The sequence below is a fragment of the Macrobrachium nipponense genome, chromosome 31 (assembly GCF_015104395.2).
Source record: "Macrobrachium nipponense isolate FS-2020 chromosome 31, ASM1510439v2, whole genome shotgun sequence".
In the NCBI taxonomy this organism is placed as follows: Eukaryota; Metazoa; Arthropoda; class Malacostraca; order Decapoda; family Palaemonidae; genus Macrobrachium; species Macrobrachium nipponense.
Genome location: NC_061093.1, coordinates 22,910,044 through 22,937,411, shown reverse-complemented (window position 1 = coordinate 22,937,411; position 27,368 = coordinate 22,910,044). Strand labels below are relative to the sequence as shown.

At 38.7% G+C, this 27,368-nt stretch overlaps 2 protein-coding genes across 3 annotated transcripts in view; both read right to left on the bottom strand.

Annotated features, from left to right (window-relative positions):
- Positions 1-27,368, bottom strand: part of LOC135206691 (bestrophin-4-like) — a 514,714-nt gene that overhangs the window by 275,771 nt on the left and 211,575 nt on the right. The gene's annotated exons all lie outside the window — the stretch shown is intronic.
- Positions 21,023-22,552, bottom strand: LOC135206690 (uncharacterized). Its single transcript, XM_064238099.1, has 2 exons — positions 22,415-22,552; positions 21,023-21,699 (listed from the first exon to the last, which is right to left on the bottom strand). The coding sequence occupies exons 1-2, from the start codon at positions 22,424-22,426 to the stop codon at positions 21,391-21,393; spliced, it is 321 nt and encodes a 106-aa protein (XP_064094169.1). The 5' UTR covers positions 22,427-22,552; the 3' UTR covers positions 21,023-21,390.

The following is a 27,368-nucleotide window of genomic DNA, read 5'->3' as shown; positions in this document are numbered from 1 at the left end:
ATGAATCAACTTCTGTAACAGAATCATTTACAGTTTCTTCAAAAACTACAGCTCCAGAAAATATTACAGAAAAACCTCACACAACTTCTGTAACACCTCATAATAGTACACATACCACTGAATCATCTTCAGTTAAAGGTGCCAGTACTACTACAACAGTACCACCAATAATCACAACTTCAAAACAGGCAAATGAATCAACTTCCATAGCGGAATCATTTACCATTTCTTCAAACACTACAGTTTCAGGAAATATTTCAGAAACACCTCACACAACGTCTGTAACTCATAATAATACACATACCACGGAATCATCTTCAATTGAAGGTGAAACTACTTCTACTGCAGTACCACCAACTAACACAACTCTAAAACAGACAACAGAATCATTTGTAACCGAAGCTTTTACCGTTTCTCCAAAAACTACAATTCTAGACAAGATTACAGACAAACCTCCTACAATATTTTATGTAACTCCTTATACGAAAATACATACCACTGAATCACCTTCAGTTAAAGGGAACACTACTACCACAGTAGTACCATCAACTACCACAACTGCAAAACAAGGAGATGAATCAACTCGTGCAACAGAATCTTCTACTATTTCTCAGGAACCTGTAATCCCTGAACAGAGTACAGAGATCCCTCAAATAACATCAACTTCTTTTGAGAATACACATACCTCTGGATCATCTTCGGTTAAAGGTGAAACTGCTACTACTGCAGTACCACCAACTACCACAACTTCAAAACAGAAAACAGAATCAACTATTGTAACTGAATCATTTTCTATTTCTCCAAAAACTACAATTCCAGAACACGGTACAGATAAACCTCACACAACTACAGTAACTTCTTCTGAGAATACACATACCACTAACCCATTTTCAGATAAAGGGAACACTACTACCACAGAAGTACCACCAGCTAACACAAGTTCAAAACAGGATAATGAATCATCTTTTGTAACGGAATCATCTTCTGTTTCTCCAACAACTACAATGACGGAACAGGATACAGAACAACCTCAAACAACAAATCCAGTAATTCTTGAGGTGAAAACCCTTACCAACGAGTCATCTATAGTTGCAGATGAGACTGCTACTACAGTGGTACCATTGGTTAAAACAATAGCTACTACAATAGGACCATTGGTCAAAACAATTACTAGCACGATAGTACCATCGGTTGAAACAATTGCTACTGAAGGAATACCATCAACTGAAATGGATAATTCTGTTAGTACCACACCAGAAACAATTATAACATTGCCAAAGGATGAATCTATAGAGAACAAAACAAGATCACCTCCACTTTCAAGTGATAATGATTTCAGTGACGACACTGTAACTACTGAAAAGCATCCAATCATGAATGATATTGTGACAGAAATGAGCTCAAAAGATTTGTCAACGGAGGCTCCAGATACAGAACCTGACACAACAGAACCTGCAGAAAATTCACTGTACTTTCAAGATGAAAGAGTAAAGCCAACCGTTCCACCACTTTTCACGGAAGTAACAAAGGGAACAAGATTACCAACGACTACTTTTTCAACTAAAGAGTCGGAAGCTATTACTACAGTTCTTCCTGTAGATGATGATAATGATGAAGATTTTGCAGATGATGATTATGGTAATGAAGAGGATGATGATGAAGATTTTGCGGGTGATGATTATGGTAATGAAGAGGATGATGATGAAATCACAGAATTTCCTCCCATTTTAACTCTTGGTAACAAAGTAATAACAGAAATGCCGCCAGTTTTCATGACAACAACTCCATCCCATGTCAAAGGAGATGAGAGCAGAAATGTGACCTCGAGAATTCCACTGCATACTGATGTAGATAACAATGCTGATGGTAAGACAACAATCTCTCCAACATCCTTAATAACCATAACCAATGCTGAAGGAAAGGTAACCACAACAGAATTTCCTCGAACTACTACAGATGTTGGTAAGCCTGAGAAGGTAACAGCTGGATCGCTTTCGACTGAGACTACTACAATCGTACCATTTGCAATTAAACAAGAAAAAGATAATAGTGTAGATGGCATGCCAGGCCAAGATAAAGCTGTCAATGACACCGTAACCACAAATGCCCCAAATCTGGGTTTGACAACGAAGGTGGATGATCCTGTGGGTAATAATGAATTGACTGAAAAACCAATCAATCCTTCAACAGTTCCCAGTGAAACCAGGAATATCACAGAAATGCCTGCAACAAGACCCAGCTCAGCAACACCTTCATATGACGAAGTAGTCCAAGGAGGACCTACAGAAAACCCATATACCAAGGCCCCCACGAAGGCACCTCAGAAACCAAAGAAGGAAAAGGCCCAACCCATCTCCCCAGAAACTATCTACGCCAACTTCCTCCTGAATCAACTGTTTCCCACCACGAGGTCGCCACTCATCAAAGATTTCGACCAGCCATGTTATGGCCCTAGTCTCCTTTGTTCCAGGCCCCACTTCCACCACCCATCTCAAGATCCCCACCCGCATTTCCATAGGCCTCCTTACTACCACGTCCAGCCCACGCATCACCATCCTTTCAAGCCATTCTTCGAGGTTTACCCCAGCACGCACCGTCCTGGTGAAAACAGGCTGACCAATGGCCAAGTCTTCACCTTCTTCCATTAAGGCTAGTCAACTATTACTCCGTAGGTTTGCTCAAAAAGACGATCGTTCGAGACTTGTTCTCTATATTCAAGGTTTCTTACCTAATCAAAGTATAGAATAAGGAAATGCATGAGGTTAAACTACACTAGTAATGAACTGTCTCCAGTAACGGTGAAGATCCTCACTCTTTCGAAAAATGATCGACAACTAAATCTAAAGTAAAGTGTGATACTCAGTCTCTTCTTATAAGGAACTAATTCGCATAAAATATACAGACTGATAACATAAAATGAAAAATAATTTTTGTTTAGATTAGCTAAAAATAAATACTAGTCAACCTTTCTAATCAGCTTTGTATACTGTAAGAATCATTACTAAAATGTTGTTTACAACATGCCGTGTAAATATTCCTGTAAATACTAAAAATAAAAAAATAAAAACATGCACACGCAGACACACAAACACACACACTCCTAAAGATATACATCATATTGTAAAATTCGCAGAAAGAAGATATATTGCTCAATGGTGACTCCATGGTGCTTGGAATATTCTGGAAATAAATACTTTTGCAGCATTTCGGAAGTGAGCTCTGCTTCATGACCTGAAACAACTGTATCCATTAAAACAGAGAGATGGAAATACGGTAAAAAAGGAGTTGTTGAACAATTTAATTGTGGGAATTGTAAGGAAAATAAAATTATGAATTTTTACGTCGTTATTCTTTGTTCCCTGTTGTAATAACTTCAACCTTTCAACACATACAAATATGCATATATATATATATATATATATATATATATATATATATATATATATACTATATATATATACATATATATATATATATATATATATACATATATATACATATATATATATATATATATACATATATATATATATATATATTATATATATATATATATATGCGAATTCCACAGGAAAATGATAGTCAGAAATCCAAGCGCTTTCGTCTTTACTCAGACATTGTCAAGGAGTTAATGAGGTACAATTGGAGAGAAAGGTCTCAGGTACAACACAAGATCAAGAATACCAGAGAGTTAATTGTCAAAAGGGTAAAAATTAAAAGAGATAATCCAGGATTATCGGATATCACACGGTTACAACCCTAAACAGATTGACCCTAACCGAAATTACAAAGTTTCTTTACAGTCCAAAACATGTAAAAATTTAATATATTAATTTTGTTGCTTATATTTATCTACAACTTTTTTCATTATGAAAGCATCAAGTTTAAATAAACCAAGACTTAAATTTAGAACATTTCTATTATTTGACTTGATGAAACAAGATTCAATGATATTCCTTTTAACTGTGTCATTACATGGGATTAAGGCTCTTGCTTGACTCCAGTTAATAGGATGGTCTAAATCTCTCATATGTACGAATAATGCATTCGATATTTGCCCAGTTCTCACAGAATACTGATGCTGTTTGAGACGTTGTGAAAGAGATTTACCGGTTTGTCCGTAATAGACTTTATCACACTTTTTACAAGGAATTTCATATATGCAGCCTGGAAGATCTTTAGGAGAATTTTTGATTATTAAACTCTTGACATTAATATTACTGAAAACAACATTTATGTTAAAAAGCTTTAAAATTCTAGGAATATCTAAAAATCTTTCATCATAGGGTAATTTTAGAATGTTATTCTTACTAAATTCAAGTTTGTCATTAGTTGAATAAAATGTTTTTCTAGCTCTTTTCCATGCCACATCTACAAAAGTCCTTGGGTATTTAAGTTTCATTGCAATATCATAAATAGTTTTAACTTCAGCGTCAATAAACTGCGGGCTACAGACACGTAAAGCCCTTAGAAACATCCCAGGAAAAACAGTGAATTTAACATTTTGATGGTGATTGCAGTAGTAATGAACAAAAGAGGCTATGTTAGTTGATTTTCGAAAGACTGAAAAGGTGAAATTTCTATCATTTCTATGGACAGTTACATCAAGAAAATTACAGTTACATCAAGAAAATTCTAATTACAATTTCTTTCTTCCTCTACGGTAAATTTTATAGAAGGGACTAAATTATTGAGATTATTAAGGAATTCCTGGAGATTTTTGTGAACTGGCCAAATACAGAAGATATCATCCACATATCTAAACCAAATAACTTTTTGGGGCAAAATTCTTGGTAAGAGTTTTGTCTCAAAAAATTCCATGTAAATATTACTAAGGACAGGAGATAAGGGATTACCCATAGCCATGCCAAACTTTTGTACAAAAAATTCTCCATTAAAACAAAATTTACTATCTTTGATACATAACCTTAGGAGACTAATAAGGTTTGCCACACTTAAGGGAATGTCATGACGTTCTAATTCTTCCTCCAAATATTCAAGTAAGTCATCTACAGGCACTTTTGTAAATAAAGAGACAACATCAAAACTAACCATATTAAAATCAAAATTCAAATTTAAACTATTCAATTTGTTTATAAAATCAACTTTGTTTTTAACATTCGTGTTAGAAATGTTTCCTACCAAAGGAGTAAGAATTTTTACAAGCCATTTAGATAAATTATACGTAACTGAGCCCACTGAACTAATGATTGGTCTGATAGGGTTATTGATTTTATGTGTCTTGACTAAACCATACATATAAGGTAGGGAGGCGCATTGCGGTGTACTTTCGGTTAGGGTCAATCTGTTTAGGTTTGTGACAGTGTGATATCCGATAATCCTGGATTATCTCTTTTAATTTTTACCCTTTTGACAATTAACTCTCTGGTATTCTTGATCTTGTGTTGTACCTGAGACCTTTCTCTCCAATTGTACCTCATTAACTCCTTGACAATGTCTGAGTAAAGACGAAAGCGCTTGGATTTCTGACTATCATTTTCCTGTGGAATTCGCTTATTTATGAAGTCACGTGTATCTACTGTGATTTTTTAAGCATATATATATACATATATATATATTATATATATATATATATATATATATATATATATATACATATATATATATATATATATATATAAAATATTATTCAATATATATATATATATATATATATATTATTTAATTTGTATATATATATATATATATATACTATATATATATAATAAATCCACGAATGCTTCCTTGTGATTAATTTAAAGGAAAAGAAACCAGTGGTACTTCATCTTTTCTTCTGTTAAACAGAACTACTCACCATAATCACAAAGCACAAAGACATTTAATTTGTTAGAGTTGTAACGTAAAATATAATTTTTAAAAAGGAGAGGGGTGGGAGAGCAATAATCTTCTTTTCACCCTACGCTCTCATCCAGAGGAACAATGTTTTAATAAGATTAAACATTCTTCCTGTATTTCTCTTCACGGTAAATTACATTCTTTACGGTCCCTAGGAATGAGTCTTCATCTGACATTCCACATCTCTCAAACTTCAAGACTCTCTACCAAAGTTATTCATCTGTGACAGGGAGTATATAAGGGAGAGGTGTCTGTCAAATAGCGCTTTGTCATTTCTTTTCTCATTCTCTGAAGCTAATAATTGTCCGTTCTGGTTACATGAAAGATGAAATCTCTCAAGCCCGTGTCAACACGTTGCCATTAATGTCAATAAAACCTTTATTTCGTGCACTCTGTTTAAAAGCTTTCACATAAACTATTGAACCTGTAAACAAAATAGGTGTGAAAGGTCAGGATCATCATACAGTTACTGGACGCGATTTTAAGAGTTTGAATTGATGAATTTCAGACAGTTTACCGCGTTAGGTTTTCATTGGGTGAACTTTATTCTCTTGAGAATATAGAAACGAGCATTTCCAGATGCGAGAACCTCTCTCCCATAGGCGGGGAAAAACATACCGACCACGCCACTGAGGCGCTAGAAGCTTGGTTGTGACAATATCAAATGGTGACGAGATTTCCCCTTTAATTAATGTAAAGCAAGGCACTCGACCGAAAACTCAGTTCAGCTAAGAAAAGTTATTCCTGAAAAGATTCTGAGAGCCGATGGAACTCGCCTTAAAGTCTCGCCCTTGAGGTGTTCATAAGAGCAAGAGCTGAATAGTTGGGGTAGGTCAAACGCGCAACCTTTCGCTCGGAATTTAATAACTTTGGCTAAAGGAGCTTACATTTCATTAAGAGCCGCTTTTCCAGTGGCTTGAATCCACTCGAAGTCTTACAAATCTCAGGTAAATACAGGTGAAAGCTAAGATATCAGGTAGGTGTTAAGTGAAATATTTAATACTGATGCTCTCTTGATGGTAATACTCCCACTGTTATTCATTATATATATTTATCTCTCTCTCTCTCTCTCTCTCTCTCTCTCTCTCTCTCTCTCTCTCTCTCTCTCTCTCTCTCTCTCTCTCTCTTTTAATTATACTAAGTTACATCCTTTCCATAACAAACAGTCTAACAAACCAGATGAATTGAATTGAATTGAATATAGGATTTAGGCATTAAGCCAAGCACTGGGGCATCAAAGGCCATTCAGCGCTATATAACAAAATTCATTCAATCATAATATCTGTATACTCACACCATTTAGTACCATTTTAACCTTTAATATCAATCGCAACACTTTCATACAATAAAATCTAGATGTGAAATAAATAAGGATTAAAAGGGTAAAATAAATAAATAAATTAATAAAATCAATTATAGCTCGTAATATAACCCAATACTTTGTATAAATTTTCTCAAGTTCATGGGTATTACAGTTTTTCCCCCAGTATATCTCTCAAGGTTTGTCCTGGAGTAAATGTGTCCTCCTCTGAAGATTAAAAACAGGACAATCAACTAAAATATGCTTAACATCCATTGTCACTTGACAGGTATTACAGTGAGGGGCCTGCCTCCCTTCCCCACTCTTCATTAAATAATTGTGCGTTGCATGTGTATGGCCAATACGCAGCCTAGTTAAAATAATGGTATCCCTCCTACTTGTAGCATTACAAGATGACCACTTTGATCCACCAATGGGTGGATGTGTTTCAATTTTGTATTGGTGGTCAGTTCAGACCATCGAGCCTGCCACTTATTTTTACAGTATGAATCTCACTTTTAAGATCTTTGTAAGGAATACTAAAGGGGGATGGATTACTTAGCCCTGAAGCTTCCTTTGCTGCTTATCTACTTGTTCATTTCCATCCACCCCAACATGGGCAGGGACCCAACAGAAGTGAACATGATACTCTTCCTAGATTGCAGAAGTACTAACCAGTCCTGCACCTCTTGTACTAGATGATGGCCTGGCATAATTTGTTTTAATGAGAGTAAAACACTATTGGAATCCGTAAAAATTGTATAAAAACTATGTTTTGGTGGCCATTTTTAAAATATGTTGGACTGCGAGAATTATTGCGTACAGCTCAGCAGTAAAATACTGAACAGAGGATGGGAGTTTCCTTCTAATAACAGTATCCCCCATCACAGCTGCACTTCCAACTCCTGCAGCCGATTTGGAGCCATCTGTAAAACATGTTTTCCATGATGTTGAGCAGCATGATTTAAAAACTCACTTTTCATTACCCTACTAGGTAAGGTATTTTTCCCTCCTGCCGTAAAACATACTTTAACAGGTGGATTACACCAAGGGGGAGACTTGGGATATCCCACCTCTGCTATCTGTGCTGTTAACAAGCCTACTTCTCTAGCATCATTTTTCAGCTGTACTTCCAAAGGCTTGGGCACTCTGGATCTGTTAGGAGCCCGATCTAAAGGCGACCTAAAACATTTATAGTTAGGATTGTTTCTCACCGCAAGGGACCTAGCTATATACCTCAAACTCAACTCCTCTCTGCGAATGGAAAGGGGAGGTATGCCAGAATCCACATAGAGACTGTCAATGGGAGATGTTCTGTAAGCACCTGTGGCAGATGCGAAGCCCAGCATTGTGAAACAATATCCTAAGTTTTCCAAGTAAAGTCTTTGCAGCTGACCCATATATTTGGCATGCATAGTCTAACTTGCTCAGACACAAAGATGTATAAATTCTAAGCAAAGTTGTTCTATCAGCACCCCAATCATAATGCGATACAACTTTCAGAATGTTCAGTGACTTCTTAACCCTGATAGATAGGTCATTTATATGGGGACCAAATGTCATTTTCTTGTCGAAAATGACTCCAAGAAACTTGATATTATCCTCATAAGGCAAAATACAATCATTTAAGAAAAGGGTGGGGATCTCTTCCCTTTTACGAGTACGAGTAAAGCGAATGGCTTTGGTCTTCTGAGGTGAAAACATGAATCCACGAGAATTTTGCCCATGCGGATGCAGCATTTATTGCAATTTGAAGATTTTGGCATGCTTGTAGTGCAGATGATCCACTACAGTAAATTGCAAAGTCATCGACAAATAGTGATCCTTGTATGCCAGGAGGTATGTGACTCATGAGACTATTAATAGCAACAGCAAATAAGGTCACACTCAATACGCTGCCTTGGGGGACACCTTCTTCTTGCATGTAGGATGAAGATAGTTTCTGACCCTACTCTCACTTTAATTGAGCGGTTTGATAAAAATTCTTCCATAAAAGAGAACATATGTCCTCCTATACCCCACGAGGCCAATTGCTTTAAAATACCACCCCTCCAGGTCCTGTCATAGGCTTTTTCGAGGTCAAAAAAGACACCCACCACCTGGTTTTGGTTAGAAAAAAGGCATTTGAAATTTCCCTTGATAACATCAGCAAAGGGTCTAGAGTACTTCGGTTCTTCCTAAAACCAAACTGCCTGTTAGATAAAAGATTTTTTTGATTCTAGATACCACACAAGTCTGTTGTTGATCATTCTCTCAAATAATTTGCATATGCAACTGGTCAAGGATATGGGCCTATAAACTAGATGGCAGTTCTGGGTCTTTACCAGACTTGTGGCCTGGAATTACAATTGATGTATGCCAGGAATCAGGAGATGTATGGGAAGCCCATAGTCCCATTAAAGGTTTCTAATAAAAATTCCTTGGTATCCACTGGAAGATGTGATATCATTTCATACCGGATGCCATCCTCACCTGGGGCAGTTAAAGAAGAGCTAGAGATAGCATTTTGCATCTCCTCCATACTAAAAGGCAGGTTAAAGCTTCAGTATTTGAAGAAGCAAGGGAGAACAACAGATGTTGATGCTCTAATTTGTTGAAATGCTGGGGAATAGTTGTCAGCACTTGATACATGGGGCAAAGTGCTTTGCAAGAACCTCTGCTACATCTTTGGGTCAGATAATATCTATTATTTTCCCTTAATATTGGTAGAGGCTTAGGGACGAATTTGCCTTGAAGTTTTCTAATCTTGTCCCTATTCCTTTGAAGGAGTTTTGTATAATATTAGATATATATTTCTTCCAAGATGCTCTCTTTGCTTTTTTAAAAGTTCTTTTTTGTTTGGCACAGGCTCTGAGGTACGCTATTCTATCTGCTACATAGTTTGTTCTCAAGTATCTTCTGAAGCAAGTTCGGGTCACTTTTCTTGCGTTGGTACATTCTTTACTCCACCAAGGAACTACAGGGCGATGAGGTAAACCGCATGTTTTAGGTATAAACTTGCTAGCATTATCATCAATAATATTTTCAAGATGTTGATAGGCATGCAACTGGAGATGTAAATTCATCATACTCTTTATCAGTGTGTGAACACTTTTCATAAGCTGCCCAGTCTGCCTCGTCTATCTTCCATTTTGGTGGACACTGAAGAAGGAAGATTATGGACATATTTTAACATTATTGGCCAATGGGTCACTGCCATGTAGGTGTTCATTTACTGACCAAAGGTAGTCCAATCGAATGGATGAGGAACAGATTGACAAATCAATGGCTGATGTAGAGTTGTGGAATACATCATACCTAGTTGGAGAACCATCATTCATTAGTATTACATCATTGTTGTCGATTAATTCTTCAACAAGATTACCCCATCTATCGCATACATTTCCACCCCATAAAGTATGCTTTGCATTAAAATCACCCATCAAAATAAAAGGGGCAGGAAGCTGATTGATCAGGTCTTGGAGGTCAGAAAGGCTAAGCCTTCTTGGGATTCCCAGCATGATCTAGAGGAAAGTTCTAAAAGATGGTTCAATATATAGCGAGCATAAAGTAATTTTTTTTCCGATATGAGTTCTAACTGCACATGCCTGTAGTGGTGTATTGAGTGGGATTGTTTCAAATTTTACAGATTTGTGAATAATAAAACCTGTACCACCTTGAGCTCTTGCACCTTGCAAAGGAGGGGATCTACAAAAATGATAATTGAGTCCAGGATTAAATGGTTTGTCACTGATCTTGGTTTCCTGTAGACAAATTATCTTCGTGTCCAAGTCCCTGGTTAAAGTTTTTTGTTTATTTGCTCAATGCTAGTACTTAGACCTCTGCAATTCCACTGGATAATAGACATTACCTTTTGTTATTATTTTTCTTTGTCTCATTTGTCTTTTGGGACTTTTCAGATGAAGCCATGTAAGGCCTGGAGATGGAAGGCTTTACTAGGCCACCGCTCTTCTTTTCTTTCTTTCTGTGATCTTTATACAAGTCAACCTTGGGATCATGAGCAGTAGGGCACTTACCTGATTTGGATGAAGGTGAGGAGGATGGGACCTTTTCCTCTTTGGAAGATCTTGTTTTCTAATCTCCATCAAATCAGGTAGAGATTCTGCCTGAGACAATACATTTGAGGTGGTGGAAGCCACATTGGCTTCCTTGGAGGATTGTGCTAGAACTTCAACAGTTCGAGCACTTGGCCCAGAAGGCTGGGCTACTACCTCTAGGAGAGGTGCTCCTATCAGTGACACTACTTTTGGTGTGGTGGAAACCATCTTGACCTCTTCTGGAGGTTGTGCTCTGGCTTTTATAAGCTGAGCACTTGACCCAGATGGCTGGGCTACTACCACTAAGGGAGATGCACCTGACGGGCCACCAGGTGCTACCACTGGTCCCCCTGTGGTAGTAAGGGGTAGTGGATTATAATCTTTTGGTGGCATCTTAACCGCTTGAGCAAAATTAAGTTGTCGATCGAGTAAATGCTTTGCATAACCTACACTAATATGTTCAGCATTTGCTTTCAAGATGGCAGCTTCTTCTTTCTTGTATTCTCTACAAATTTTATCATTTGATTTATGATGATCTTTACAGTTTGCACAGGTTGTATCTCTGTTGCATTGGCCATGTTCTAACGAAGAACAGTTAATACAGATCTTCGTATTATTGCAGTACCGGGAAGGGTGACCGTACTTGAAACAATTAAAGCATTGTAAAGGCCTAGGTTTATATTCTCGAACACGTACTTTTTCATTCTCAATAATTATATGATCTGGTATGACGGGGTTTCAAATGTTAAAACTACCATGCTTGTTTGAGGGATCTTACTTACTTTCCAAACATTATCAGGGCACATGTCCAGAATTTCTGGTTCTGAAAATTCATATAGATCTTTATCAAAACTACTCCTCTACCATAGCTGAAGCTCATATGTGGTTTAATATCCTTAATAGGATCAATTTCTGCAATCTTCATGCCACAAAGCATGTGAGCTTGAGTATCTGATTTTGCATTAATCAAAACAGATTGCTTACCGTATCTACTAATATCCTTACTTTTAATTAAACCACTTTTTTTTTGGTTTATATACTCTAGGTGTCTTGGTGCTTTATCACATAGAGCCCAGAAATCAAACAATTGTCAATTCTTATGCTCTCTAAATTTTTATTTGCTTCTAAAGCAATCTCAAAACTTGAAAATGATACCCAAGCTTCCAAATCCTTTACTACCATTAAGCTCCATTAAAATTTCTTTGATTGCCCCAAATCTACAGAAGCTTCATGAATTATGTCCATAGCTACAACCAATTGGTATGTTTTTTAAGTGGAGAATTTTCAGATTTTTTGTTGTATCTGGTAATGAGCCAGAAACCAGAGAGTAAAGTATTACTGTTACTACTAGAATTATTTTCCACCAGTGCCGATAAATTGTCTTTAACAACATTGGTCGAGAGTATTGTGGAGGAATCCTTTTTATTGCCGAGGTTGTCAACAGAGCTTTCCTTATTTAAACAAGCCGAAGATCGTCTCTAGTGTCATGGGGTCACATTTTCCGGGGGACTGAGTTCCAGAGTCATATTCCATTTTTCGTTTTTTTTTTTTTTTGAAATTACAGAGAAACCAACTGCAAGCCATGGTAAACAAAAACTGGTGGGCCTCCTCTCAAAGACTTCCCCCTCACCAAAGACACCACAGCAGAGACCAATTCCCATATGTCCACTCCCACCCCCCACCCTACCCCGAAGGGATGGCTCTAACATAACATGATTGGCTCAAGTGTAAGCAGAACCCGCTTGATAGGACCGAGGCATAGCTAGTATGCAATCATCCCCACTCTTGTTATTTTAGAGGGCAATCCGGATAAATTGCCGAGAGTCCTACCGCTGGAGACTATACCTCCCCGGATTCCGTAGGCAAGTCCCCACATGTAGTCCCGCCCTAATAAATATTGATGTGGAATCACATCAATATCCTCAAGGTCTAAACATAATCGAGCGGCGGACCAAACCGCTATAGTCCCTGCCATTTGGATCAAGGTAAAGCCTAAGTTCAGAGACCCAGCTCCTTCCCAACCTACACGAGGGTTTTAGTGAAAGGAGGAGGACAGCTAGGGGGAGTAACAGAGCGAAAGAAAGTAAGAGATTGGAAGATGATCAAGTAAGAGAAAAAATTGAGACATTTAGATTCAAACTAGGAGATAATTCTCCCAGTTCGAAAGCCCTCTTGCCCGCTACGCGTTTCAACCATAGGTTGGAAATGCGTAAACTCCGTCAAGGCAGTCTCAAATCAAGAGGGAAACCAGATGACGTGAAATCTGTTGTTTGTACATCTCTCTCTCTCTCTCTCTCTCTCTCTCTCTCTCTCTCTCTGTGTGTCGAGAACACATTCAGTCTTTTAATTACTGGATAAAATCAACAGTTTCTTTGGTCTCTCCAGCTTATTTTTCTCGCTGCCTAAATGTAGATTGGTATAGTAAGAAGACATATGTTTATATTCATGTCATCCGAAATGGTATGTCCTCTCGCTTCAACGTTTATATGTTTAAGCACATTTTCCAAGAGGATAGTGCAAATTATTATATATATATATATATATATATATATATTATATAAATATATAGATATATATAATATATAGATATATAAATTATGCAGTGGAACTGCGATGTCAATAATTTGAGTGAAGCAAGATGCGATAAAGAAAAAATACGACGTTACATTTACATTTTTTCAATCGTTCCATATACTGTTCAGGAGAATTCAAACATTTCTGGAAAGAACAACGCAGTTATATACTGTATACAAATATTATACAAATACAAAATGATACCTTTAATTTATTTAAACTGAAAGAATATATTCTAAATTGGAAGGAAAACAAAGTGATGTAGTTAAATTTAATAAATGTCATATAATACATTTTTTCCAGGATTTCAGGGGGGGACGGGGCAAGTGCCCCTTCTTGCCCCTATGTGCGGGCGCCCATGTACAAAGATGCCCAACTCGAATTTTTTCCCATCAAAGCATGCGTACCTCGAAAGCCACCAAGCGGTTCTAAGCTAATGCAGTCATCAAGGAAGACGCAGTGACGTCACATGAAACGTCAGGACTTACGTCACGATTGTAAAAACCATGCATTCAGGATTTTCTCTCTATATCATGAGTTCGAGATTTTCTCTTTATACCATTAAGTTCAAAATTTTCTCTTTATACTATGTATTCAGAATTTTCAATTTTACACCATGCATTCTGGACTTGATCTTGATACCTTGTGTCCAAGATTATCTCTTAATGCCCTGCATCCAAGATTTGCTCTTTACACCAAGAATGCTCGGCTGCACTACAAACACAATACACTCGTGTTTCTTATGAATTGCAACTATAATTTTCATCTTTAATGGGTACGTTTTAATAAATTCAAAATGATATCCACAAAAATAAAAGTTTGGCTACATAAGCCTCAGCCAAAATATACCTCCGAACACAGTATGTAAACAAAATTAACGCCAATCGGCAATCATGTGGAAAATCGTGTTCCCATAGGTTAGGAATTATGACGTCATGCTTTTTAATTTTAATTATAGCCGCCATTTGTCTCTACTGGCGCCGTAATACGGCTCAAACGGCTAACTTGCGTATCTTTGTGTACTCTACAGTATCTTTGGTTATAAGTTAAGCATATAAAAAGAGCACCTTGATTCTCTTCTAAATTTATCACAGAAGTAGCTTTCCAGCGTTCTACTGACCAGCTAGAATTATTGGCTCTCCCGCTGTTAAAAAATTTAATATACTATCTTAGTTTAACCAGACTACTGAGCTGATTAACAGCTCTCCTAGGGCTGGCCTGAAGGATTAGATATTTTTTTAACGTGGCAAGGAACCAATTGGTTACCTAGCAACGGGACCTAAAGCTTTCAGTGGGATCCGAACCACATTATATCGAGAAATGGGAAGGGAACTCGGGCTACCAGATTGATAGGCGAGTACGCAACCCACTCGTCCAATGAGGAACTATATTCCACTGTAGCATGTCCTCCTCAATCAATGTCACCTTAAAGCCACTTTTAATGCAACGAAAGAATTTCACTCTTAACTGTCCAACCTACCTTGAGATCATTCTGGTAGCCACGACCTCGTTTTCATTCATTATTATCAACTTCCATACATAACTGTTCTCATACTTATCTGAGATAAATTACGTTTCTAGACTGCTTGGTATTCATACAAACTTTGAGAAGACTGCAATTGAAATTCCTCGATTCTGTCCAAATTATGTCCTAGACACAACGCTATACATAATCATGTTTCGAAAAGGACCCTCCCCCCAACCCCCCAACCCCACCCCATCACCAAACCTTCCCGCCTTCACTGGCTACTCACACCTATAACAGACTGAGTGTGGTTATTAGGCCCCATGATACTTCCCTTTAGTGAAGCTCTCCCTCTATAATAGAGAGAGCGTAAACAACCTTTATGCACAGCCAACTCTACATATATGTGTTTTGATAAGCAACCCGGGCATAGCTGAGTTCATTAAAGGTTGCTCACAAAGTTTCTCGTCCACAACAACCATTCTGTGTATACAGTATAACTGGTAATTTATGTAATTATTTATTGTTTTAATCTGGCCTTCACTGAACAAAGCAAAATCAAAAGGGAAAGAAGACGGCTACGCGTCTTTTGTTTATAAAAAAGGCCCTTCTCTTGATTGCTCTCTTATAAAATTGCAAAAAGGTCTGTTTGTCTCCCTACTTCCCTATTCGTTGGCTGTGCACTACAAATACAAGTTCGTTGCTCTAATATCCATTTTGAGAAGGGCATCGCATCTTCTTCTTCGACCGTTGGGTAAATAAACTCACGCAATATCACTCATCTTTATGCAAACTAGAATAACAAAATGTAAATGCCGCTGGCAGTCCTTGGTTAAAAGGTCCTACTGTATGATGGATCGTTGATATATGTGATAGTTACCCTTTCCGGTAAAATTCGTTTTCTATTGGAAGCAAAACACCTCGTTTTCTTTATGTAAGAATTAATCAGCGTAAACTAAAGTACAAATACTGATACTCGGTAGCTTAATTGCCTCACTAACTGAAATTATATTTGTTTCCCCCTTTTGAACCATTTCGCTGAGCCTAATAATATTAATGGTATTTATTCATAGTCACAGGCATTCGAGCGAACGGCTCAATAACAAAATAATAAACAAAATTCATGAAAAATGAAATGGCATTTAGCCTATAGTTGGTTTGGATCCTGTGGTGCTACGTCCCAAGATCTGGATAAAATCTTGCTACGTCCCACAGTCCCTCCCACACGTACATCATCGGGAAAGCAAGAAGAATCCTATTTCTATTTCTGATTTCAAATAGACGTAAGGATTTCCGTAAAATGAGATTGGTAAGCTCAAATCTGAGAGGCACCTACCACCAACAGACATGAACAGATCCTAGAGAAACGCAGTTCACCGCAATTTAGGGCGCGCTGTATCTCAAAGCCAGTCACTCGTCCAGCTGTGTCATCAAGGGATACCAGCTGAGTAGTAATCAAGAGCGAAATGAGACGTGAAAAATTGTGAAGAATAGCAGATTATGAAAGGTACGAATGGAATAGATTCATATATCTCTCTCTCTCTATTAATACTAAGTTACATCCTTTCCATAACAGACAGGTGAAATCTGTTTGACATTCTCTCTCTCTCTCTCTCTCTCTCTCTCTCTCTCTCTCTCTCTCTCTCTCTCTCTCTCTCTCGTGTTTCACTATTCACTACTTCCTTTCAGAGTAGGGAGACATGAGCAGGCATGAGAAATCCTAACCTTTCTTAGAATGCCGTTTGTTTGTTTGTTTGTTTGGTGTTTTTACGTTGCCTGGAACCAGTAGTTATTCAGCAACGGGACCAACGGCTTTACGTGACTTCCGAACCACATCGAGAGTGAACTTCTATCACCAGAAATACACATCTTTCACTTCTCAATGGAATGGCCGAGAATCGAACCCGCGACCACCGAGGTGAGAACTAACACCATACCAACCACGCCATTGAGGCGCTTCTCTCGCCATTGGCTTTTGAGTTTGTGTTTAAAATTTTGTTGTCCTTGTGTTCATATTTGATATTTCCTTTAATGTGTTTCCATTTTTTTTTTTTTTTCATGTAGCTAGCATTTATTTCTGATTCCGATTTTTATAGTTTATCTTTGACATTTACTTTAATATAGTTCCCATTTTTTTCATGTGGTATATATTTTTTTATTCCGATTGCCATAGTTCACGTCAAAACATTTTGTGAAAACGTTACAAATTGCGACTTTTTCGTCTACTGATTTGCGCACATTGTCATCGGTGTGTCTAGATATGAATTGAATTGAATATAGAATTCAGGCTAAAGGCCAAGAGTTCGGACCTATGAGGTCACTCAACGTTGAAACGGAAATTGACAGTAAAGGTTTGAAAGGCGCAACAGGAGGAAAACCTCGCAACTGCAATAGGAATCAGTTGCTAGGAGACGGTGGAAGAAAGATAATATGAAAGGAGATACAGTAAAAGAAACGAAAGGGATTGCAACTCGGGGCCGAAGGAGCGCTGCAAAGAACCTTAAGTAGTGCCTACAGTGCACCCCACCAAGTGCACTGACGGTGCTAACACCCTACAGGGGTGCTAGATATGTGTCATAACTATATTTCTTTTATAAGATAATAACCATGTCATGACATGATTAATTAAATGAATGGGAATCTACATAATAGTACAACTTTCGTATAAAAGTCTACTTAGGGTATATTAAGGTTTCCATTGCAAAAATTGTCCATTACTTGTCTCCAGGAAAGATTCTGGCATAAAAGCAACCAAGAACATGAGAGAATGATGGTCCTCTTAACTGTTTAACAAAGTCTTTGAATAAATTGGTTTTAAAAGAAAAGTAAGAAAACAGGGCCCCTAAGCATCTCAATTTGCGTAAAACCTAATTAGCAGAAAATATATTCCTGGAACCAGGATAGTAATTAAAAAAGACGCTTAGGCTTAATCTACAAATGTGTGCGTCTCTCTCTCTCTCTCTCTCTCTCTCTCTCTCTCTCTCTCTTCGCCTTTCCATGTCTGACTACTTTCTGCCACGTGTGTGTGTGTGTGTGTGTGAATAACTGTAAATATTCACCCACGAGAAAAAGAAATCATAATACCCGGTTATAAAAAGAAATAATCCTGGCTGACGTAGAAGTTTTTTCTCATTAAGCAAATTAAATTCTCGTCTCGCTGGGATTATGGAATACCATTATGAAATTAATGTATAACACTAACAGCTATAGTAGATTCACATCACCCGTGCATCTGATGTCTAGGCCAGTCCCTTACGACGCTCCTGATTGGCTGTTGATAAGCCAATCACAGGGCTGGAAACTCTCAGTCTCTCGAGAGAGTCCACGTAGTCAGAATGTATGTTCCACCTCTCCTTTCAAAAGTATCCCTCAGCAGAGCTCGGAACACAGATGCTGCCTATGTGAACTCTCGAGAGAGACTGAGAGTTTCCAGCCCTGTGATTGGCTTATCAACAGCCAATCAGGAGCGTCGTAAGGGACTGGCCTAGACATCAGATGCACTGTTGATGTGAATCTACTATAGTTACTTCATTTCTGTTTTGGAAATTGAAGTGGAATATAAAATCATTTAGGCCATAGACCAAGTACTGAGACCTATGAGGTCATTCAGCACTGAAAGGGAAATTTACAATAAAAGGTTTTTAATATGCACTATGAAACAATTGTTAGGAGTGAGTGAAAAGAAAGATGGATGGAGAGAATATGAATGGGGGCACAGTAAAAGGAAAGAAGGGCGTTGCAGTTAGGTTCTGAAGGGGCGCTGCGAAGAACTTACAGGGTTATTCTCGTGTTTCCCGGTTCAACATACAGCACGCAGATAATACCTCTCCGAAAAATTGGTCGAAGGGGAATAAATTCATAAATATCTGACATGCTCGAAGTCGCCATTATGACGAAAAACATATACGGGCACATGGGCACGCTTGGTCAGTTGGGCCCCTTCTGAATACGGTAGCAGAGTCCTTAGTAACACCATTGACAAGGCCAGCAGGAATCCCAAACCTACCATCTGTAACATCTCTTTATCGTCTGCCTCTGCATCCAAACCAGTGGTTCTCAACAAGTTTCAGATAATGAACCACCAGCCCAATAAAAATAAAACTTGGCCCATTTCTTATTTTTGAATTGAATTGAATATGGAATTTAGGCCAAAGGCCAAGCATTGGGACCTATGAGGTCATTCAGCGCTGAAACCGAAATTGAGTAGACAGGTTAGAAAGATGTAACAGGAGTTGCACTACGAATCAAATGTTACGAGAGGGTGGAAAGTAAGATGGAAGAAAGCGAATATGACAAGAGGTACATCAAATAAAACGAAAGGGGTTGCAAGTAGAGGCCGAGGGAACGCTGCAAAGAAATTTAAGTAATGGCAACACACAATAAGATATTCTTTATTTTGAGTAACGATAAATAAAAGCCAGGACAACATATATTTTGGCTTGACATATATTTCTCACATAAGAATTGCAACCTGAAGACTGCCATTATATTTTTCTAATAGGATCAACATAATAAAATGAACAGCCAATTACTTATCTTGAGCAAATTGTTCCTACTGAATTTTCAGTAAAGTTAGAATTATGTCTCAATCTCCAGTCTATTACCAATTCCTGAGGAGATTCGATGGACCACCCAAAATGTCACCATGGGCCACCACCAGTTAAGAACCGCAGACCTAAAGCAACAACGTTTTTTCGTTCTTCAAATCAAGCTCCAAATTCCGATGCAGTCTTTCTCTGTCACCTGTTGCCATTTTTGGTTCATATATACTGACTATCGCAACTTTTTATTTTGCCACAGTCAGTTTTACCTAACGTATACCTTGAATTTATACAACTGTTTCCTTTGACCCAACGTGGTAATACCTAACTTATTACTCACTTGATCTACCCACACACACAAACACACACACACATAAACCTTACTCGTTGACTCGCTCTGCATAACTCGGTTACCCTAGACCAAGGCCTATACAATCGCTCTTCGTCCTTCAGATACGAGGCCTTTCCAAGAAATGTGTACTCTTGTAAGGTGTATTTCCACTCCCATAAGTGTATAAATATCACAATAATAAAAACATCAAAACATAAAACAAGAAAAAAAATGCAACGAAGTTTCTTCTGCGCAATCGAGTTTTCTGTACAGTATACAATCCTGAATGAAACTCTCTATGTGCTGCAGTATGAATCTCTCAGCTTACGACTGGGAAGCGCATCAGCGCTCAGTTGCTCCTCCAGATACGGTCAAATGAAGGTGCGTCGGCAACGCCTTCGGAATTGGACTCGGCGTTGCCAGACGCACGATCGCGGTTAATTTCAACCTTAAAATAAAAACTACTAATGTTAGAGGGCTGTAATGTTATAAGTTGGATGATTGGAGGGTGGATGCTCAACATTCCAATTTGCAGCCCTCTAGCCTGGGGAGTTTTTAAGATCTGAAGGCGGACGGACAGACAAAAGACATCTCAGCAGTTTGCTTTTACAGAACACTATAAACTAGCATTCATGGAATGAGATGCATATCCAAGTATCATCACCATATTGTTTTTAATACTGCCAAATGTGATATTATATTTTCTTTTGTATCCTTTATAGAAGTGTATTCCACCGCCACAAAAATTGAGCGCATACTTTTCTTTCGTCGCTCTACGTGATACTACTGAAATTTCATCAGATATTTATTTCCAGATTACGAAGCAGACTCCATATTTTTAAAAGAATGAATTAGATTAAAATGCCACTTTATCCAACACTTCAGGGCAATTCTAAAGGAAATATGCAGAGACCGACATCGTGTTTTATAAATATGTATTTACAAATACTGTACAGAGAGGGAAAAAAATAGAATCCTGGCGTGGATTTACAGAACAAAGATGACGAAGGCTATCGCCCCCCTGAGCAGATCGCCCTCGTGGGTTCTACTCCGACCGAAAGGTTACAAATCCCTTTCAACTCCGAGCATTAACCCAGAGAACGAACGCTCACGAACGCTCACGAGCGTTCCTGATGGTGTTACGATGATCGTCCATCCGCGATGGCGCGGCGTGGTCGTGTACATACGCTGGTATACCGGTGATATTCTTTTCTCGATGGTTTTTTTTTTTAAATTTATTCTAAATCATGGCTGATGAATGGCCGTGTCCTTAGGTCTTCTTCTTCTTAGTACTTGATGACGTAGCCGTGTTGTTCGACGGGCTCGACGGCGACTTCGGCGCGGACTCCGGTGTGGATCTGGTAGGGAGCAGGTTGGACCAGGGCCGGGGCGGCGCCGGCGAGGTAGGTGGTGGGAACGACTTGGGAGATGGGAGCGCCGAAGTGGGAGGTGGCGAGTGGCAGACCGGAAGTGGCGAGTGGCAGACCGGAAGTGGCGAGTGGCAGTCCGGAGTAGGTGAGGGCACCGTGCGTCAATGGGAGGCCGGTGAAGACGGTGCCAGCTGACACGGCGGTCAGTGCCATGGCCAGGACGACCTGAGAGAAAAGCGAAGAAGCAAGTGTCAAGTCAAGGTTATACTATGAAGGGTTGTTGTCGTTAGTCGGCCATTTAAAACGCAGAGTGAAATAAGATCACTATTCGTAAGTAATATGCAGTGAAGACTGTCGAGGTTTGCAAGTAATTAAAGATCATATCAAGAAATTGACCAACATTCTGCCATTCGAACTGAGCTTTAAGAACAAAGTTAAACATTGTATTAACAGTAATAGGTTCAGAAGGAGCATCACACATTCATTCAGACGACAACATTGAGGATATTTCTTGATCCTAATTTTGACAAACTAATCAAAGGCAGAGTTCATGCCCCTTAATTCACTTCATATCCAAGTCTACTTGTTTTTTCAATCCAACGTGATATATAACAATGAGATTTATTTGCCCTCCCCTAAAAATCCACTAAATTCAATTTCATTCAATTATGTACTCCTTCCAAGCAAGACTTCCTTGCAAGATTCAGTAAAATCCAATTGGCAAATCAAAACATTCGAGAGATTCTCCAAAAAGAAGCGTCCTTATGTAAGGTGCAAATCATCACGAACAGAAAACCTAGGTCTTAATGACGAGAGTATAAAATGTAACTTGTGATAGAATACGAAATAACCAAAGAGAAAAAAAAGTTATATTAATAAAATAATTCACTATCACAATCACTTCTTAAAACACAACACTTGAAAACTCGGTAACACTCACAAGCTTCATCATCTTGAATGGGTAGTGGATTCGGTTTCCCTCTGTCACAGCGGAGAAAAGAATGTGGTGTCTCAGTTCTGCAACCCGGGGTTTATATACTCGACGGGCCCCACCCTTCAGACCTTCAGCCCTGGTCACCAGATCAGCCCCGCCCTTTTGCCATGTGAGGAGGACACGTAGGATCGCAATATGGTAGGGAGTGGGCCGCTTAGGAACGGATGGTTTCCTTTGCTCTGCCGGATCTTGGTGGAAAGTTATTTGATGATCGTAGGACCCTGCTTTAACAATTGTGATCTTCGGTCACTATATCGCAGATTAAATCTTTTTGGCTCTCAAAACAAGTATACTATTCAATATACGAAGACCCTTGAAGGTTATTAACTCATTTTTGTTGAAAGCTTGCTCCCCAGTTCATTAATAATTTAAAGATATCTTTTATTCCTTATTTCTTTGGCCCTTGTAGTAACATCAGGCCAATATAACACTGAAGGAGTTGTTTGTGTTCGGAGGTTACATTGCCCGGTTTTCTTAAACTTGCAAACACTGCAATTCCAAACTGTTTTGCGCTCATTAACGCTACAATTCAGGCCATGGCCTTATGAAAATTACAATTCTAGAATCTTTTTTACTTTTCAAAGTTACAATTTCATATTGTATTAAACTTGTGAAGGTTGCATTTCCAGACTTTATTAAATTTATACTATATATGAAGGTTACATATTCTAGCCTTTCTTAAACTCTCCCCGCAACTCCACTCCTTGTACTTGTGTAGAAACTTCTGTTTGATAACATAATCAAACGTAACACAAATGGAGATCATGAATGATAATCAAACGTAACAAAAATCAAGATTATGCACTCTCTGTCAGGTGGGATGAGACCACAGGTCCACACCAGGCCTCTTATGCAATTTAACAGGTTGCTACACTTACAGGCCGCTCTTTAGAATGGGTTCGGGATGGTGTAAAGCCAGAATAATACAAACAAACTGACCGAGGTCGTTATTTCCCATGGAACTGGAAAGACCTTCAATGAACATATTCAGTTCTTTCATTTATTTTTTAATCTATTTTTCTATTTGTTTACTTATTTACAGATAATAGACAATGGAATCATTCTCTCCCTTTTAGAATCTTCCGTTCTGTCATATAAAATTATTTATGCCCATACATTCTCTCTCTCTCTCTCTCTCTCTCTCTCTCTCTCTCTCTCTCTCTCTCTCTCTCAAGTAGAATCAATACGTAAATGTATAAAAATCCCGAGGAGGAAACGCCCAAAAGATTAGATAATCCGGAGAGAAGTTCTTAGCGCTGATTCTCGAGTGACGGATCTCAAATCCGAATTTCATTCAAAGCAGATTCCGAAATATACTACATACTAGATTTCTCTCCTCTCTCTCAAGAGTAGGATGACCACTCGCCTGTAGAGAGGCTGACTCAGACCTTGAACGCTAAGCCGTGGTAATTAGCCCCTCCAAAACTTAAAAAACGGACGAAATTAGGTCTTTACTTGAATTCCCTAATCAAACTTGTTGAACTTTTTTTGAATTGTTGCAATTTTCTAAAATAGTGAGTTAATGGGTTACGCCTCTTGACGTTCCTCTTGTTGGTTCTTGAGGTAGAAGTGCATAATAGCGTCATCCCGAATGGGGGTTGGCGGTGGTGGTGATCTCTCCCATACAAGGACGCGTCTGGTAACCCTACCGACATTCTTCTACCCCCTCGCTCGCTCGCGCGCGCTCCACCAAACTGAAGCCACGGCAAGGTCTACAGAATGAGATGCCCCACTCGATGGAGACACGACCGTTTCTCGAATATTTATAAACTATTTTAATTTTTCCTACTGGAAAGTCTTTAGTGCCAAATTCCTAGATTACGTAAACGACACATTTGACAGAAGAGGACTTGGATAACATTGACGGCACTACGCTACTATAGTAGATTCACATCACCCGTGCATTTGATGTCTAGGCCAGTTCCCTACGACGCTCCTGATTGGCTGTTGATAAGCCAATGACAGGGCTGGAAATTCTCAGTCTTACTCGAGAGTTTGAATAGGCAGGATGTATGTTCCACCTCTCCTGAGGGATACTTTTGGAAGACTTATCTCTCAGAAGAGGTGGAACATAGATCCTACCCATGTGAACTCTCGAGAGAGACTGAGGAGAGTTCCCAGCCCTGTGACTGGCTTATCAACAGCCAATCAGGAGCGTCGTAAGGGACTGGCCTAGACCATTTACAATTATTTATAATTTACTGTGATAAACACTGATGATATTTTACATTGTACTGCGATAACCAGTTATAATATTTTACAATTTACTGTAATAGCCATTGACAATTATGTACTTTTTACTTTGATAACCACTGATAATTTATATTTTACTGTGTTAACCTTTGATGATAATTTACATTTACTGTGTTAACCTTTGATTTACATTTTACAGTGCTAACCTTTGATGATAATTTACATTTTACTCTGTTAACAATTTACATTTTTTTTACTGTGTTAACCTTTGATGATAATTTACATTTATTGTGTTAACCTTTGATTTACATTTTACAGTGCTAACCTTTGATGATAATTTACATTTTACTCTGTTAACAATTTACATTTTACTGTGTTAACCTTTGATGATAATTTACATTTTACTCTGTTAACAATATACATTTTACTGTGTTAACCTTTGATGATAATTTACATTTCAATGTGTTAACCTTTGATGTTAATTTACATTTTAGTGTGTTAACCTCTGATGATAATTTACATTTTACTGTTAACCTCTGATGATAATTTACATTTTACTGTTAACCTCTGATGATAATTTACATTTTACTGTGTTAATCTCTGATAATATTTTACATTTCTCAGCGTTAACCAGTTACGATCCTTCGCAAAGGGAAATGTGAACAGTATAGTTCCACGAACACACATAGCAACTAATCCCCCCCATCCCCCCCCTCTCTCTCTCTCTCTCTCTCTCTCTCTCTCTCTCTCTCTCAAGAACTCGGGATAACGATCAGTACTGTTATCTACGTCAACTCTTCAGCTAAAGCCGTGCCTTTGTTCCTTAAGGCTTTGGGGTAAGCTTATAAAAAAACGCAACGAGAGACTCTAGAGATTATTTTCATACAAAAGTATTTTTTATGTTCCGGAATATCCAATTATACGAACTATGTTGAAAGCCTCTCTCTCTCTCTCTCTCTCTCTCTCTCTCTCTCTCTCTCTCTCTCTCAAAATTTATATTAGGTCATATTTTCCAGAGCAAACAGTCTCTACAGATAAGTGAGCACAAGATGTCTCTTCGGATGGACTAACAAGTCTTTGAAACATCCTAATCCTTGTAACTCCTTGTAACAAACTAGAGGTATGAAGTGAAATCTCTTGTCTGACATTCTCTCTCTCTCTCTCTCTCTCTCTCTCTCTCTCTCTCTCTCTCTCTCTCTCGGGAGCTGGAATTATAGAAGCATTCTGGCAAAGACGTCATACTTACAGCAGTGGCTTCAGTCACTCTTATAGCGTCCAAGCTTTTCAGTCACACTCTGACATGAGTACTCTAAGGACCCTTGCTACTCTTTTCGATCTAAATTAAAGTAACATTTATGCGATAATATCCCCTACGGACAGCTCAATATTCACGCCTATTCATACTGGAGTTATAGAAGCTACTGGTCACCTTCCTAGAGACCACTTTTCACCAGTATGTAATTGTTAGTATATATCTTAGTTCAACCAGACCACTGATGAGCTGATCAAAAGCTCTCCAAGGGCTGGCCCCAAGGACTGGATATTTTTACGTGGCTAGGAACCAATTGGTGACATAGCGACGGATCCTAACCACATCGAGAAATGAATTTCTATCACCAGAAATAAATTCCTCTGATTTCTGATTCCTTGTTGGCAGAGCAAGGAATCGACCCCGGACCCCGAGATCGGTAGTCGAGCACGTAACCAACTCGTATGTAATTGTGTTCATCACAATGACCCCTTCACTTAATTCCTCGCACCTCTTGGATTCGCTTGTCGCTACAAAGCCTGACCACGAGCAGGTCAGGTCGGCAATGTGACCTCGTGCCGATACTCTGGATGCGGGCTCGAATCCTGCTACCGGACAGCAGAATGACTTCATATTCTTGCGTTTGGATCTCAGGTTTCGTAGCGACGAGAAGTTAAAAGAGGACATTTTGGTTATTACCATTGCATACTAACAGCTATTCCAGGCGACTCATTCGCTATTCGCCCTAGATAACATAGCTCACAGTCTCGATCAGGGAGGCTGCAACAGCCTCTGGACGCGTGCGAGAAAGGGCTGCCTAACAACAGAATACAGAGGGCGAATTAAAACCATAAAAGATATTAAATAGATCGAAAGAGCAGGCAACGACAAAGACAAACTCCACACGCATGCTGGAGCAGAGGTTAAGAGCAAAAGTAAGTCGGAAAACGTCAGTGGTTAGAGATGAACCGTACTTTGGGCGTGGTTTTTTCCCGTTTCGAAGGTTGCATGTCTCGTGCAACCCTCCCTCCCTCCCTCCCACAAACCCCCAACCAGCGCCCTCTCTCCTTACTCCTTAGCTGCATTTACTCAGTCCCAGGGTTGGGGAAAGGAGGTATCTTGTTGCACTTGTCCAGGGAGAACTAGCAAAAGGATTAAGGTATACGCCTATTCCCTACATTCATTTCTTTATATAACTACCAGTTTCCTATTACACTGATTGGTACTATGAGCTCTAATACTATCCTCTCTCTCTCTCTCTCTCTCTCTCTCTCTCTCTCTCGTCTCTCTCTCCTTCTCTCTCTCTCTCTCTCTCTCTCTCTCTCTAAATCGGTTAGGTTATCTCTTCCTCTTCCACCGAAATCACCTATAACATTCCACGAACCTTTTCTTTAGCTTACAATGATTCCAGCAGTATTTCTGAATATAAGGTTTCTCAAATCTTATAAAGAAGTAATT